Source organism: Ischnura elegans, chromosome 6 (genome assembly GCF_921293095.1).
Source record: "Ischnura elegans chromosome 6, ioIscEleg1.1, whole genome shotgun sequence".
Lineage (NCBI taxonomy): Eukaryota > Metazoa > Arthropoda > Insecta > Odonata > Coenagrionidae > Ischnura > Ischnura elegans.
Window position 1 is genome coordinate 77546351 of NC_060251.1, and position 15418 is coordinate 77561768.

General features: G+C 38.2%; 1 protein-coding gene across 1 annotated transcript; it reads right to left on the bottom strand.

The window, feature by feature from the left end:
- Window positions 1-2655: 2655 nt before the first annotated feature.
- LOC124161027 (40S ribosomal protein S4) lies at window positions 2656-15398 on the bottom strand. The gene is made up of 6 exons (XM_046537169.1): window positions 15308-15398; window positions 14591-14849; window positions 14416-14513; window positions 13648-13819; window positions 12861-12990; window positions 2656-2867 (listed from the first exon to the last, which is right to left on the bottom strand). Exons 1-6 carry the CDS (start codon window positions 15308-15310, stop codon window positions 2732-2734), a joined length of 798 nt encoding a protein of 265 aa, XP_046393125.1. The 5' UTR covers window positions 15311-15398; the 3' UTR covers window positions 2656-2731.
- Window positions 15399-15418: the final 20 nt, after the last annotated feature.

Genomic DNA, 15418 nt, shown 5'->3' on the forward strand with positions numbered 1-15418 from the left:
CCATTGAATAGACTAGTACGAGCCTTGCCACATTGGACTTCAACATTGTCTTAAAATGTTATTAGAGAGAATGCAGGAATTTACCAAGGATAATTATTGCGAAGCAATTTCAATTCAAAAATAGAGCTTTGACTAGACCAATCTGCTATCTTCCAATTTGCCCAACCCTGTCTAGGTTCTTAGGAAGACTATCATTTTTAACTGTATCTAAGCAGTGCTGTAGTTGGGAAAAAAAAAATTTAGGCAGTACTCACTAAAAATCATCACAGGAGGTTCCAGATGGACTCGTAGTGGACTTCGCTGAGTGGGTCACATTTTCGACACGCTGTTTCTTCAGCTGGTCTTCTGCCTGAATCTGAGCCAAGACTTCACATAAATTTCTGGATTCAATTTTTCCAATGGCAACCCAACACTTCAGAGGAAAATTTATCTTCCTGTTCGTTCTACAACTAACTGTTCCTTTATTTTAATGAGAATGTCATTCATAGCACTAAATGCTCTTTATCATTCTTGTGGAAATTGGAATTGAATCAATTATTTAGTAATTGCTCGAAGTCTTTAGGTTTCACGTTCATGTCCACGTATTCCCCGAATGTATTTTATGTGATTTTAATAGTAGTTTAACCGGTAAGCTTATAAAGTTTGAATTTGAAGCAAGTACGCCATACTGGCCCTACTACAGCACTGTATCTATGTTAATGTAACACACCATCTTATTTTGAAATTCCATTATTCACCATTCACGCAATTTTGAAAACTCACTAACACACAACATATGCCTACCTAATTTGTTTTCATAGGGCTTACACCAACTTATGCAACGTGACTAAAATAAGGTCAGGGGCTGATTCAGCATCATATTGGAGGTAAGGGGGGGGGGGGGTCACAACCCGGGCCTCAAGAGTATGGAATACCCTGTGGGAGAGATTCTCCTATGTAAATAAAAAAAATCGTTCTTTCCAGATACCCAGCTAAATTCTAAGCATCCAAATCACTGCTCCCCTAGCTATTGCCTAACGAGTTAGGACACAGCTCACTTCATTTTTGAGCTTGTTCTTTAACGGTAGGGAGTGATACGCTCTACAATAAACACAATTAATACAAATACATGAAGTTCTCTCACACTTTAGACTTTGTAACCAAGCATTTGTATTATCACTACCTTTACAAGAATACAAAATCTAATTTAAAAAACTTAAAAGTATTTGATACAATTTGGAGGGGGGTCATGGTCCCTGTGACCCCCCATATATCCACCACCGCATACTTTGCCAAGCTATTTAAGAGAACTTCACGGATTACCACATCACAGTTATCAGAACAGCTATTGTTCTCTATAGCATAGGGGATTAAATTCTAACCGTTAAATAGCATACTTTGTAATCAAGGTCTTCCACACATACCTTGGAGGTGTCACAGACATTGAAAGCCGATTAAAATGCAACCAATAAGTGGCAACAGAAATCAGCCTTCGATGGGATGGAATTGGACCTCCTCCATGAGGTCCTCTAGGTTGAGTGCATAGATTAACCCCTTCCACTTCCATTCATTCTTTGAATATTAAGTTCCTATCCTCTATTTTTTGTTCCTCTTTCAATGGAATGGTAGGGAATGAAATGATATTTTTTAATCAATGTAAAACAGTGGAATAAGAAGTGATTATTTCATATTGTTTATGAACATACACTCTCGGAATAAGAAGTTCATGAGGAGCTAGAATAGTCATTTCAGCGCAAGGGGTTAAGGCTTCGATATCAACTAATGGCACAAATGCTATTCATATCAGCCATGACCATTAAAACAAGTGGGGAAAAAGATGACACTTAATACCAGATTGAGTTGGGGCGAATAGAATAACTAATGTCAAAATCTGAAGTGAAAAGCGATGAGATTTAATTTTTCCACAAATTATAGACGGCTACTGAGAAGATGAAAACTACAACCCCATAAAGCAAAAGAAACACAATAAACACACCGGAGTAGAGAAAATTTCCAAAACACAATTTTTCCATTTTGATACTGCAAGTAAAATGATGTTATGGATAACCTCAACTTTAAATCAGCCAACATTATGCCTTAAATCATTGCTCAACTGCATTGAGAATGCCCGACCCCCATTTCCTCTTTTTACTAAAATTACACATTATGTATTGGTTCAGATTCATCCTGTAACCTGGTGTGATGGAAATACAATAATGGTAATCAATTATTGGACTTCACCCATTTATCAGAATTTTAATTTTGCCTCAATGGAGAGAAATACCTATCTGGATATAGCATGGCTGATGATTGAAGATTAAATCTAGTCATTTTATGCATCAAGTAACTTTTTTCATCTTCCACTCACGGCTGACCTTGACCCAAAATTGCAGTTCAGTGATGACATTCAGAACATGGAAGGGGGAGAGAAGTTAAAAAAATAATTCCTCTTCAGTCATTACCTCAAGCCCATATTCACCTTGTTGACTGTTACCACTCGCCAAAAGTTTGATTATACCATTAGCTTAACAATTTTAGCAGCCGGTAACTAGTATCTTCATAAGTGAAGCATTATGGCCCACATCCAAACATGTATCAACTACAGCTGCTGATAATTCAGGAGAGCTCCAAGAAGTACTGAGGGAATGCATTTAAGGAATCAATTAAAGGCACATGGAGTATCCCATACAACATTTGTTACATGCTTTTAATGGGTTCTTTTTGTTTTCAAAATTGGCCACAATATTTAAACTTAAACACCAGAAGCAGCTGCCTTGGCAGCCAACCGCTTGTCTCTCTCCTCTGCAATACTAAGCTTCACTCCCTTGCCACGAGGCAATGAAATGTATGCTTTGCTTCCCTTGCCAATGATGAACACATTGTTTAACCTGGAATAATAAAAAAAACTTAACATTACAAGCTTGCAGCAATTTCAGTTTAATTACAAATATATTCATGAGCACCACTTCTCAATGCAATACAAGGGCGAAAGTAATAAATAATTCCAAAATGTACGAGGAGAAGCCAAAATTTCAACTTCAGAAAGCAGAACTGTTAGCGCAGATGAATATACTACTTAAACTTGAACATTAATATAAATGTACATTAACTGTGAGAGCATTTGAAAGGAGTTGCTGGTAACACTTAGATAAAGAATAACTTAAGTATTATGACAATAATAATGGAGTGTTTGCATGGGTAAGGAATAAGCATGAAACCCTTTCCCCTTAGTGCATACATGTTTGAAGTTCACATACATGTTTAATGAAAATTCCTTGTGTTTTGTTAATAATTTATTATTTAAGTTTTAACAACCTTTGTTTTAGCATCGAAATTCTGGAAGGTAATACGACCTGTAATTGGCTATTCGTTACGTGACGTCATCTCCCATAGTATAATTGCAAGCGGACGGGAGCATTGACGAATACCTTATATTTCACGTATTTTACATGATATTTCTTCATTTTTCTGCAAGAAAACTTGCAAAATGGAACCTGGTTTCTTTGAGGCTTGTTCAAATAACCTCCCAATCGTAGACCCCATCATGATCGGTGTATACCTAGGGCCTAAGTCTGTAACTTCGTTTTCTCCTGAGTTGGGAGAAAATAGACTCGCGAAGCACCCGTTTCATCCAACCCTTAAGTCTGTAACTCGATTGCATATAGACGATGAAGTTAAGAGTGAAGTGAGTTGTGAATGTAACATCTTCGAGAAAATTATTTATTTCTTCCATGCTGGTTCAATCAACCATATACATTTCCATCAAAGGTATCTGACTACTATAAGGGCGGGTATTACTGCCAGGTATGTTGCTTATGCGAAGCCACATACAGACAGCAACACATTAGGACACTTAAAGAGAGAGAGTTAGGCAGCGGTATGTGATGCCACCAGAGGGATGAGATGGTAAAAGGGCCCAGCTATTGACCACAAGGGTTCGCTAGGTCTCAACCCACCCTTCACGAAGCTATCATCTGGCATTTTTTGCCATGGCAACTGTAAATATGAATGATCATCTATCGTAATGGGTAATACTGCAATTCCACTATGTGAACAGCGGTGGAATTCACATGGCTTACCATTAGAAAAATTTAAATTATCTACACACACAAAATGGAGTCGAAAATTGTGTTAGTTACACTATTTATAACTCAAGAATGGCTGTAGCGATTTTATTGATACATACTTTTTTTCTGGATTTGCCTCAGCCCCGAATAACAGAATGAACATTAAAAATTAGTAAATGTTCAAAAAATTAATCTTTTCATTAGGGATTTTTTTTTTTTGGAGTTGGCAACACTTCAAAAGCTGTGAACTCAGTCAAAACTATAAGATTTGTTTTGTTTTTACCAATTTATTGACAGAGCTTCTAAACAACATTAAAAATGTTAGTTGCTAAATCTAAGTAAAAATATAAAATTTGCATTAAAAACATACAATTCCAAATTAGCCCAGCACGAGTTGATGTGTCACTACCGTGTTAGTAAACAAATCTCCAAGCAAGAGTCGACTTTAGGTAATAGCAGTGTTCCTGTCGACGAAACCAGCAGATTGATTTCATTTCCCGAAAATTTTTGCAATTTCGTTTCATCAGAATAGTGTTCATAGGCGGATCTAGGGGGCGAGGCAGACCCTTCAAAAATATGCAAGGTATTCAATACGGTCCCGTTATCATTGAGTTCGTTTTGTAATACGGGGTATCCTTGTGCTCCCCCAAGAACAAAATCTTGGATACGGCCTTGCTTGTGCCCCCCCCAGAAAGAAATCCCTGATCCACCCCAGAAAATGTTCCCTAACATGACTGATGGCCACAAAATTCACAACTGGTTTAGTGAGCAACCAATTTTGGTGGCTAAGAACAAAGATGTGGATTATTTTAACTTCGTAATTCACTATCAAATCATTGGCACTCTGCTGTCACTTAAGACTTGGCGTTACAAACGAAGACGAAGTCTCCAACTATCCATCAGACTTAGAACTTCTTGGTTGTGCCGGGCTTACCACCACACAATTTACAACTGAAGGTTGGTTCTGTTGTCATGCTTCAAAATCTTAACCAACTAAAACTATCCAATGGAACACATTTGGTTAATAAAACAAACATTAATAAATGCCATTCACCCAGCTATACTGAAAGGAAAATTCTAAGAAGTTCTCATTTTGAGGATTCTCATGATCCCAATTGATTTGCCCTTTGAGCAAATTCAATTTCCAATGCATGTTGGATTCACAATGATGATTAACAAATAACAAGGCGAGTGCGTATGGTTTGAATCTAGAATTCCTCATGGCCAAATATGAGTGAGATGTTCAAGAGTTGGTAAATTTTTTCAGTTTCGTTTCATCAACAAAGTGCATCAGTTTTATTTGTTCGTACACCTGATAACAAAACAAAAACTGTTGTACATCAGAAGGTACTTGACTCAAAAGAATAAACCCACATGTGAACGATAGACTAGGGCACGTTTATGCAGTGCACTTTTCCAAACAAAGTTATAACTAGCGTGCCTCGAGTCATGACATGCTGCTCCTTAGGAGCTATTTTCACAAGATTTTGAGTGTTAGTCAACTATCCATCTACTGTGATGTAAAACCTGCCCCAAGAAGGGATTTGAATTTACTAACTTGTCCACAATGTCTTCAATTTCGCAATTTAAAACAAAAAATAAGAGAATTCATTGAAAAAATCTGCATATTCATGCCTCGGTCTATGTCCCCCGTGTAATTTGAATGAAGAAAATATCTTTCTAACAACCCATTGTAATACTTATTTTTGTATTTTAATTGAATTTTTAATAGTTTGTTACAATTGCCGTTTAAGTCTGAATATACGGTAATTGTAACAAACTCCCCCCATTTTTCCAAAAATGCCTGTGGTAAAAGCAAAGGGGAGGACAATATTCCAAAGCATTTATTTAACGTTTCCCAAAACTGAAGCCTCAAAATTAGGGGGGACTATACTCGGAGAAATACGGTAGTTCAAAATTATTAAAATCAGTACAGCTGCTCTTGATTAACAAATGGTGTAATTACACTGTCAGTGATTATTAGGCGGTACAAGTTTTGCCAGGTCAGCTAGTAAAATAGAAAAATCTAAATAATAAATTAGAAAAATTTCCATGGACCAGGAATCAAACCACAGCCCTACCACTTTCCAGGTCAATTAGCAGGTCATTATGCAATCCAGGTTTCACATTTCCCATGTCACCAAACATCTAGTACCATGAGCCTTGGTACAATTCCCAAGGAAAATTACAGACTCAAATTAGTCAGTGCAGTGGCCCACAAAGCCCAAGGTTTGTGCTTTGTTTACAGGACTAGGGTGATTTTTTCTTATGGCTATTCAAGTGAATCTCTAGCATAAGTAGAAGGGTCAAGGGGCTCAAATTACCCCCTTATTTCGAAGAGATGCAATACAGGCGGTCCCAGACTTTCGTACACAATGCGTTGCCGAAAACTTGTACGAAAGTCGAACCATTGACTTCCATACTAATTAGGGTTTACGTTCCAAAAGAGCGGAATATACGAACTAAAACCTTTTTTTTTCACGGAATTCATTTCAATTGACTTAATTATAATAACATGTTAATAAAACTCCTCAAATCATCTGATTTCTTTCGAAAATACGCAGAAAATGCAAATAAAAGTTAAAAAAAACAAGAACTCCGTTGGCTATCGAGTGAAACTTCCTCTCGGCGTTTAAGTTGACATTCCACTTATTACGTCCACTATAAATAAAAGGAGATATCAAGAAGCATGACAAAATGTAGTTGTTGAACCCGCACTCTGGATACCTTTTAATTTTTACACAAAAATTCAACATTTGGCAGGTGACATTCGTGATCGCGTATATTCCGCATGTTATTCAAAAAAGACAAACGGAATTCGGGTGATATTTCGTGTAATATCGTTGCTGAAGGTTTACATGAATTAAAGAGCAACGAAAAAACACCATCAGAAAGAAGATCTTACTACAGTAAAACCCCGTATTTGCGTTATCGGAATTTACGTTTTCCCGCAAATTGCAAGTTTTTTTCTGGGTCCCGTCATATTTCCTATCTCTCCAATGTAAATAGAACCCGGTATTTACGCCGTGTTTTTTTCGTTTTCCCGCCATGTGCATCACGACGTGCCGACTAAAAAAAATTTTTGCGTGGTAAAACAATTAATCGCGCATATCAGCCCTTATAGACTGTCTTTTGGCTTCCTTTCGCGCATTTTTATTTGAAAATCCAAGAGAGAGAGACGTAATGAGAACTATTTTCGGGAAGAATTTGAATGTGGTGGGACAGAACGCCACTAACGTCGGAAAGTTGAACTACGTCATCTCGTTTTCTGTCAGCGGCGAAAAGATTCACGATATGAAAGTAGGGTGTATTGAGCAATCGAGCTATGTATTAATTATAATGCAAGAACTCCTGAAGGAATGTTGACAATAATCATGTAGTCGATAATTTGATACGAGAGTTTGAAAGGAAACCAGACGTGATGAAACATGATAAACGCCGGAACTATAAAACTTGACCGACAACTGGGATCATTTGCGCTGACTTCATTCAACAGTTGCGTAGCAATTATGGGTTAATTAAATACTTAAAAAAAACTTATTTAAACTTGAATTATCCCATTCAAATAGTAGTGCATCGCAAACTATTGTAACCTTCAAAAATTATGAAGTCCCATGACAGTTTGTACTACGCACTTGATCGCCGAGGAGTAGTTCAGATACTCGTGTGTTGCCGAGTTACCCTCAATTCGTACGGGAAATAGAATTGATCCGGCTTGAAAATGGAAATTCGAGGTGAAAAACGGACAGTTTTAATTGACGAGAAAATGAAAATTTTAGAGATAGTTAATTCCCACACCGGAACCCGCATCGATTCAAACGCTGGCGAAGCAACTCGAATGTTGGGACTGGCAATCCGATCGGATTCCCAGTCTCAACATTCAATACCGTGGTGAAAAATCGCGATACCATTGTAAAATATGCAAACCAGTGCGGAAATGTATCAAAAAAGAGAATATATGTGAAGAATTCCTGGTAAGAATAAATAGAACGAATTCTAAAAGTAGTTTTTAGGTACAAGATCATAAAATGTCCCAGCAAATGGTGTCATCTAAAGGCCTGTTTACATAGTACATTAACCCGTACAAGTTAATGTCTAAATTATGAACACGAAAATGCACCCTGTATTCACCCAACGCGTGCATATGCACGAACAGAAAATAGAACCTGTTCAAATTTGGTTCATGCATTCATAGTCGGATTTAGGGGCAGGGGATGTGCCCCCCCAGATGCTTAAAAAAAGAGACAAAATTTGAATACGGTTATCATAGGAGGATCTATGGGAGGGGGGGGGGGGCACATGCCCCCCCAGACACTTAAAAAATATGCATGATTTTTAATATGGTCCGGTTATCATTGCGTTCGTTTTGTATAACGTGGTATCATTGTGCCCCCCCCCCACCTCCAGAACAAAATCCTGGATACGGCATTGCTTGTGCCCCCCAGAAACAAATCCTGGATCCGTCCCTGATGGTCATCATTATGTTCGCTTTGTTTTTTGTATTACTCGAGGAGGCTCAATCATTTAATTCAATAAGAATAACTTTGATATAAAAATAAAGAGAATTTTGTAAAGTCATTGCTATACAGTGGAACCTCGTTAAAGCGAGTACGGGCTATAGCGACACTCTCGCTATAACGAGAGATAGCCGATGCACCGTCAATCGACCCTATAATAAGCGTGTTAAAAAATTCGTTTTTACGAGACCCTTTTGGTGTGGCTCTCGCCATAGCGAGGGTTTCACCGCCGGAAGACTTTCATCAAGACTCCTTAACCTCTGTAATTGCTAGCGATCTGTTAGAAATGAAGTTAATGGAGTGCTCAGTCTCAAATTTATGTGGTAAACTGTCGTTTGATAAATATAATGATTGACGAAACAATGCTTTGCATGATTTCTACTCTGTGCGGCGCTTATAAATTGTTTGAATAGTTAGTCATTATTTGAGTAAGGTAATTTAGTGATGCAAAAAAACATCGCCTTTCGTCTGGATTTATGCTTACGTTTATCGGATAGATGTTTATCTGTCACCGAACCACTCCTGTTACTGTATATCTGTTCGCAACAGGTATATTGGCTATTATTTGCTCCACCTCCGGTAAAGCGACAATTCGCTATAGCGAGTGTTTATTAGTGCACCGTGGGGTGTCGTTATATCGAGGTTTCACTGTATCTCGTTTTTAATCTCAATCAAGACAAGATCTTTTGCCTGTCAGGCCCTTTGTGCCCCTTCCAGAAAAAAATCCTGGATCAGCCCCTGCCTACATTCGTACATGTCCCGTTCCGGTCCACAAAAATCATTCATGCAAGCAGAAATTAACTCGTTCGTGTTAATGTATCATGTAAACAGGCCCAAAGGCCCTTGAGAAAAAGTATTTCCCCACAAGATTGGGAATCGAAGATTCCACGGCATCTACTATGGTTGGTTGGATAGATTCAAAAATAGGTACAGTCTTGTATATAAGATGGTGAGTGGTGAAAGCAAATATGTTAACATAGAGACAGCAACTCAGAGGAAGGAATCTGAATATATTAGAGTTCTGGAAGGTTACAGCTCAAAAGATGTTTTCAGTGCAGATAAAACAGGATTATTTTTTAATTTTTGCTGCCAGCAAAAACACTGTGCTTCAGAGGGAAACAGTGTTATGGAATAATGCTTAGTGAACAATTAAAAAATTAACATTTCCAAAGCCAGTACAGTGAGTCCTCGTTTAACGTTGTTGATTCGTTCCTGAAAAAGTCGACGTTAAGCGAAACAACGTTAAACGATGCAGTGTTTCCCATAAGAAACAATGTAAAAAGTTTAAATTGGTTCCTAGCCATGTTCCTAACAATCCATTTCTTCGTGAAGAATCCAGAATTTCCCGGGCGAGAATCCAAGGAGGCCAATTATCGGAGCCGTAACTTTAAGCAGACTTTGTGACCAATCGGGAGACACCTGAATCAGGCCAAAACGAAAAAAATCTGAATCTGACACTCGGAAGCACGAGGATGAAGGGCGAGTCAATTTTCGTGATATGAATTCTTTAACCCGGCGGAAATCGCGATAAACATTCATTACCGATTATTAACTTCAGCATGATGACGATTCATTCGAAACGAAACGAATTTTCATAACGAAAAGGTTGGGAAGAAGGCATTATTAAATGAAATATAAAAACTAAAAAGAAAGTATTTTAATGGCGAAACATCGATATTTTCAGTAACAGAAGAAATTTTAATTGTAAAAACTCGACCTGCAAACCTAAAACTCGACCGATCTCTCCAGCAGTTGCACCTTCTTCAATTCTTTTAATAATACCAAGTTTTTGTTCTAATATCGCCGTTTTTTCTTCACGTCTGAAGAACCGCCAGGATAGCCACTCTTCTTCGTGGACATTTTTTTCGGTTGGCATCAGAAAAATAAACGGATAATGGGTAAATGAGGCGATAATTATTCGCTCAGACGCATATTTAACATACCCTACCCACGCCAACCTTTTCTGTCGAGCGAAAATTACCAATCGCATTAATATAGTATATTTACTATACATCAGATGCGCTTGCGTCCTATTCGCCATTCATTTTTTTTTCGCCGCGCATAATTTGAACAACGTTATCGCGAAGCAATAACGACGTTAAATGATCAAGGGTTTCAATTTTTGGACAACGTTATCGTGAAACAACGTTATCGTGAAACAACGTTAAACGGGACGACGTTAAACGAGGACACACTGTATATGAATAAAAGTGAAAATTCTCTATTTCCCACTATTTGCATTTTCCCGCAATTTACACTTTTTTTCTTGGGTCCCTAGAAAAGTGTAAATAAGGGGTTTTACTGTAGTTTTATTGAAAGCTATTTGATGATGTCTAGTCAACTTTTTTGAAAAATCTCTCCAATGAAGGCTTCTTCTCTTAATGAAGGAGCCTAAAGCAGGCAGCCTCTCTTCCAAATAAATCACCTAGATTAGAGTCAATTACCAACAATTCCCTTCATTATGCATATTATACGTTCGTATTGTTCGCATATACTGCCGATACTGCCATTTGAAACAATTGAATGTTGGGATGCGCAATAAACATTGCAGGAATTTTAAATAATTACAGACCAACGTCCGAAAGTCCGAATTTAGCGTACGAAAGTCAAGTAAAAGGTGTCAATTTTGAACGTACGAAAGTGCGAATTGTACGAAAGTCGAGTGTACGAAAGTCGAGGATCGCCTGTATTAAACCCCCTTCAAATTAACTTAGAAATTTTCCCAATTGAACCAACAAAATTGGATGAATACAATGTTAATTGCAAGGGAACTGCAATAGCAAATAGCTTTCAGAGACGACAGAAACAAACTTCCAACAAGATTGACGTGATTGCAAGATTGCCAACCAAATCCCTAAGGAAAAATTCAGAGTTTCCTTTTACACCCCCACAACATTATCCCGACTCTTGTGTAAACACAAAGACCTAATCGAAAGTGAAAAACTGAGTGGTGTTTATGAGATTACGTGTTGCGAGTGCCATGCGCAATATATAGGACAGACAGGAAGAGATTTCAACACGAGATTTAATGAACACAGGAAGTGCATCGCCCACAGTAACCCAACTTCGATGGTGGCCAAACACATAATTGAGAGTGGCCACAATCCAAACTTCACAACCAAAGTGCTCCACAAACATATCAAAGGAAGGAAATTAGACGCCTTGGAACAATTAGAGATCCACCAACATAAACATTCCCAGGTTTCCCTTCTCAATGACCACCTCAACCTTTCAAAATCGCCCTTGCTTGCCATTAAGTTCCAATAGTGTGTTTCCCAGAAGTGTTAAAATCCCTTCTCCCCCCCTCCTGTCGCCCACTCGACGTGAAAGAGATCCCACAAGAACCATGCAGTGAACCCTAACCGCCGACCCCCCGCCCCCCACCTACACGCCCTCAGAAGAACGCACCCCCGAAGACCCTTCTAGCACAGAAGACGTCTTTTCCCCCCCTTCCACACCATTCACGGAAGGCGCTCGGAAACACCCGAAGACAAGAAGACCGCCACGTGTTTTCAAATGCATTCATTTATTTCTATGTTCAAGTTTGTCAACCCCGAAAAAACCCTTCAATTCCCAACCTTTTTACCTCCTCCGGTTTTTTTCCACCCTCCCCTCCCCCCCCTCCCCTCCACGCCTTGCACCCCTATCCATTCCAACCAGCTCCTTGAGGACCTTCCACCCCATTTCTCCTCTCTCAGTTGTTACTTGAAAATGATGTAGTATCATCGAAACTTAAGTCGTAGTAAAAAATTTTATTTTTGTGGAAAATTGCAAGTAAGTGTTTCATTATGAATCAATTCCACTCCATCTCGCTTGATTCCTCGAATTTCATACCAAGATAAAAGTCATCAAAACTCCTTAGTATAGCTTAATAAAGAGTTATCACAATAATTTATTACAAACATTGTATGAAACTGATAAATCATAATATAACACTGCACTTAGGACAAACGGCCCAGGCACAGCTCACCCAAATAAGGAAACTAAATTCATCAGGAAAGAATAAAACTCAGCTAGTTGCACAACAATCTATTCACTCAATACCAGTTTCACTAGCATGAATCATCTTCTGGCATCATTTACACAATTCATGTTATATAAGAGCTTATGATTGATAGGGGCATGATAGAATTGTCAAGTATGCCAGAAGATAATACAGAGTCAAAACCGGTCACAGGTAAATAAATTATTGCGGAACTAGGTAAGTTTTATTCTTTCCTGATAGTTATGAAAGTTCCATGGAGTTAGGCCTCAAGTCATTGCTTTCACATTAATGTCAACTAGCCATGTTCATTACCTAGTGGCAAATGTGTGTCCCTGGGAATCCTTGATGTGAACAATATCAAATGACCCAGGATGACGTTCACGGTTAACAACAGTGCCAACACGTCCCAAGTTACGACCTCCAGTGATCATACACAGGTTACCTAAATAAGATAAAAAGATGTTAGAAATAACAACTGGTGGAAATTAAGATAGTTCCTTAATCTGACATGCATGACATTTACATTGAAACCAAAATTAAAAAGGAATCTATTGGATTCAAGGAGTTATTTCAGCAGACCATCCCTTACTTTGAAAAGCAGATATGACACTGATGTATGATAATATGTCACCACAATTCACTAGAGGCAAACAACTCTGGCACATATCAACCAAATAAGGAAAATAGTCGTACCAGATGGAAATGAAACATCAACAGGCAAGTCACCTCTGCAAGAAACTTCCTTCAGGAGACTAACCTTTTAATGTTACACATAACCAACTGAAGACTGAACAATTTGTATAATACTAAAACTGAGATAATCACACAGAGTTAACCTCAAACATAGATTAGACCTGATATATCATTCATGACTTTATATACGAACAATACCAGACCGCAAATGACAATTACCATTAGGAATTTCCTAATGCATTTCACTTCAACACAAAATGCTTCATTTAATTATGCATACTGCATACCTATGAGATATTACCCTAAATTCCATAGCTAAACATTAATTAAACATATTTATAAAGAAAGTTATTTGACTCTGCAAACAGTTTCACTAACGAGCAGGAAATGGCAGATGAATACCAACCTGAATCAAACCTGATGCTTTCCATGATTTTAGAAGTTGCTATATCCAGCTGGATAGTGTCATTGACCTTGATTACAGGGTCAGGATAGCGAATGGTACGTCCATCATGGGTAACCAAAAATGGAATTCCCTTGGGTCCTGTTTGCACTCTCTTAACTTTGCATAACTTGTACTGGAAATGGCAAAACATACACAATGTTAAGTTACAGTAATAATCACAGACGAATTTCACTATCACATAGAAAATGGGTCTTATATCTTTAAGGAGTTGTCAGAGACTGCACACGACAAAACGGATGAATTCCCACCTGAATAGAGAGGAAGGTGTACAGCCTAAGATAGGTCAAACCAAACTAAGAGAATAAGTCACATCACTACACATGCTGAACTGCATGCTTGTATCGTGTAATCGATCATAAAATATTATGACAATGAAATTGAAACCTAATCATTGACAGGTGATACCAAACGTCATAATAATTAAGCAATTTAAAAATTTTGTTTACATTCTCGAACTATCACTTGGATTCTTATCTAACTAACAGCCGGGAACGACTCAACCAACTCAAAACAATCATCCCAATGCAATAGGGATATGTACATCGTAATTGAAGTGTCTCATAAGAAAATCACACAAGAAACAATATTACCGGCCACGCCGTCATGAAGGCTTTTAACACTAGTAGGTGGTTACAATCACTAGTGATGGACGTCAATTCTTTAAACTTTAAATGATGGACGTAGAAATATACTGAGCTAATTCCTTACCTTAGCTTCTTCAGCAGTTATCCTGTGAATAGTAAACCTGCCCTTCACGTCATAAATTAGACGGAAAAATTCTCCGGTCTTTTCAATTGTAATAACATCTGGAACATTAAGAAGTGTGGTTAGAAAGAACGATTACGACATGTTTGTTTCACCACGTTAATCTTAGCTCACTTACCCATAAAGCCGGCTGGATAATTAGCATCAGTTCTAATTTTACCATCAACTTTGATGAGACGTTGCATTACTATTTTCGTCACTTCACCTCTGGTCAACGCGTACTTGAGACGATTCCTCAGGAAAATCACTAGCGGCAATGATTCTCGAAGTTTGTGAGGCCCAGTGCTGGGTCGGGGTGCATAGACACCCCCCAATTTGTCCAACATCCATGCTTTGGGGGCATTTAAGCGCTTTAAATGCTTTTTAGGTCCTCGGGCCTATGATGAAACAAGAAGGGAATCAAACGCTAAACTTAAAGGGTAAATTTTATTCTACGACCAAGAAGCACAATCTACACTTTGTCATGAGCAGCCCCCCTTATAAACACAGCCAAGCCACGTCACGTGGCATTACATTAAAATAACGCAAATTACATTATAAGATGCAGCACAACAGCCTGCGAAACAAAATTTGGTAAATTCTGTCTCATAGACTTTACCACTCAGTGACCAAAACCACGTTTAACTTAAATACAATGCAACAACATGCTTCGCAAGAGCCAGAACAGTAGACTCAACATCGACAGTATCATAAACGAATAACCCAGGACTAATGCGCCAATGAGCGATGATAAACAATTATTTAAAGCATAACTTGAGTCAATACATGTCTTTTTGTAATTTAAAACCACATATAGTAATAAGATGGAATTAGATGAAAAATCACATCTACTCACCATGTTGAATACGCTAACGGAAGGGAATCCCTCACTGGCAAAGAGCCGGAAGTGGAGCTACAGCCAAAGATAATTGTACTCTGGATGAGAATGAATACAACACTAGCGCTG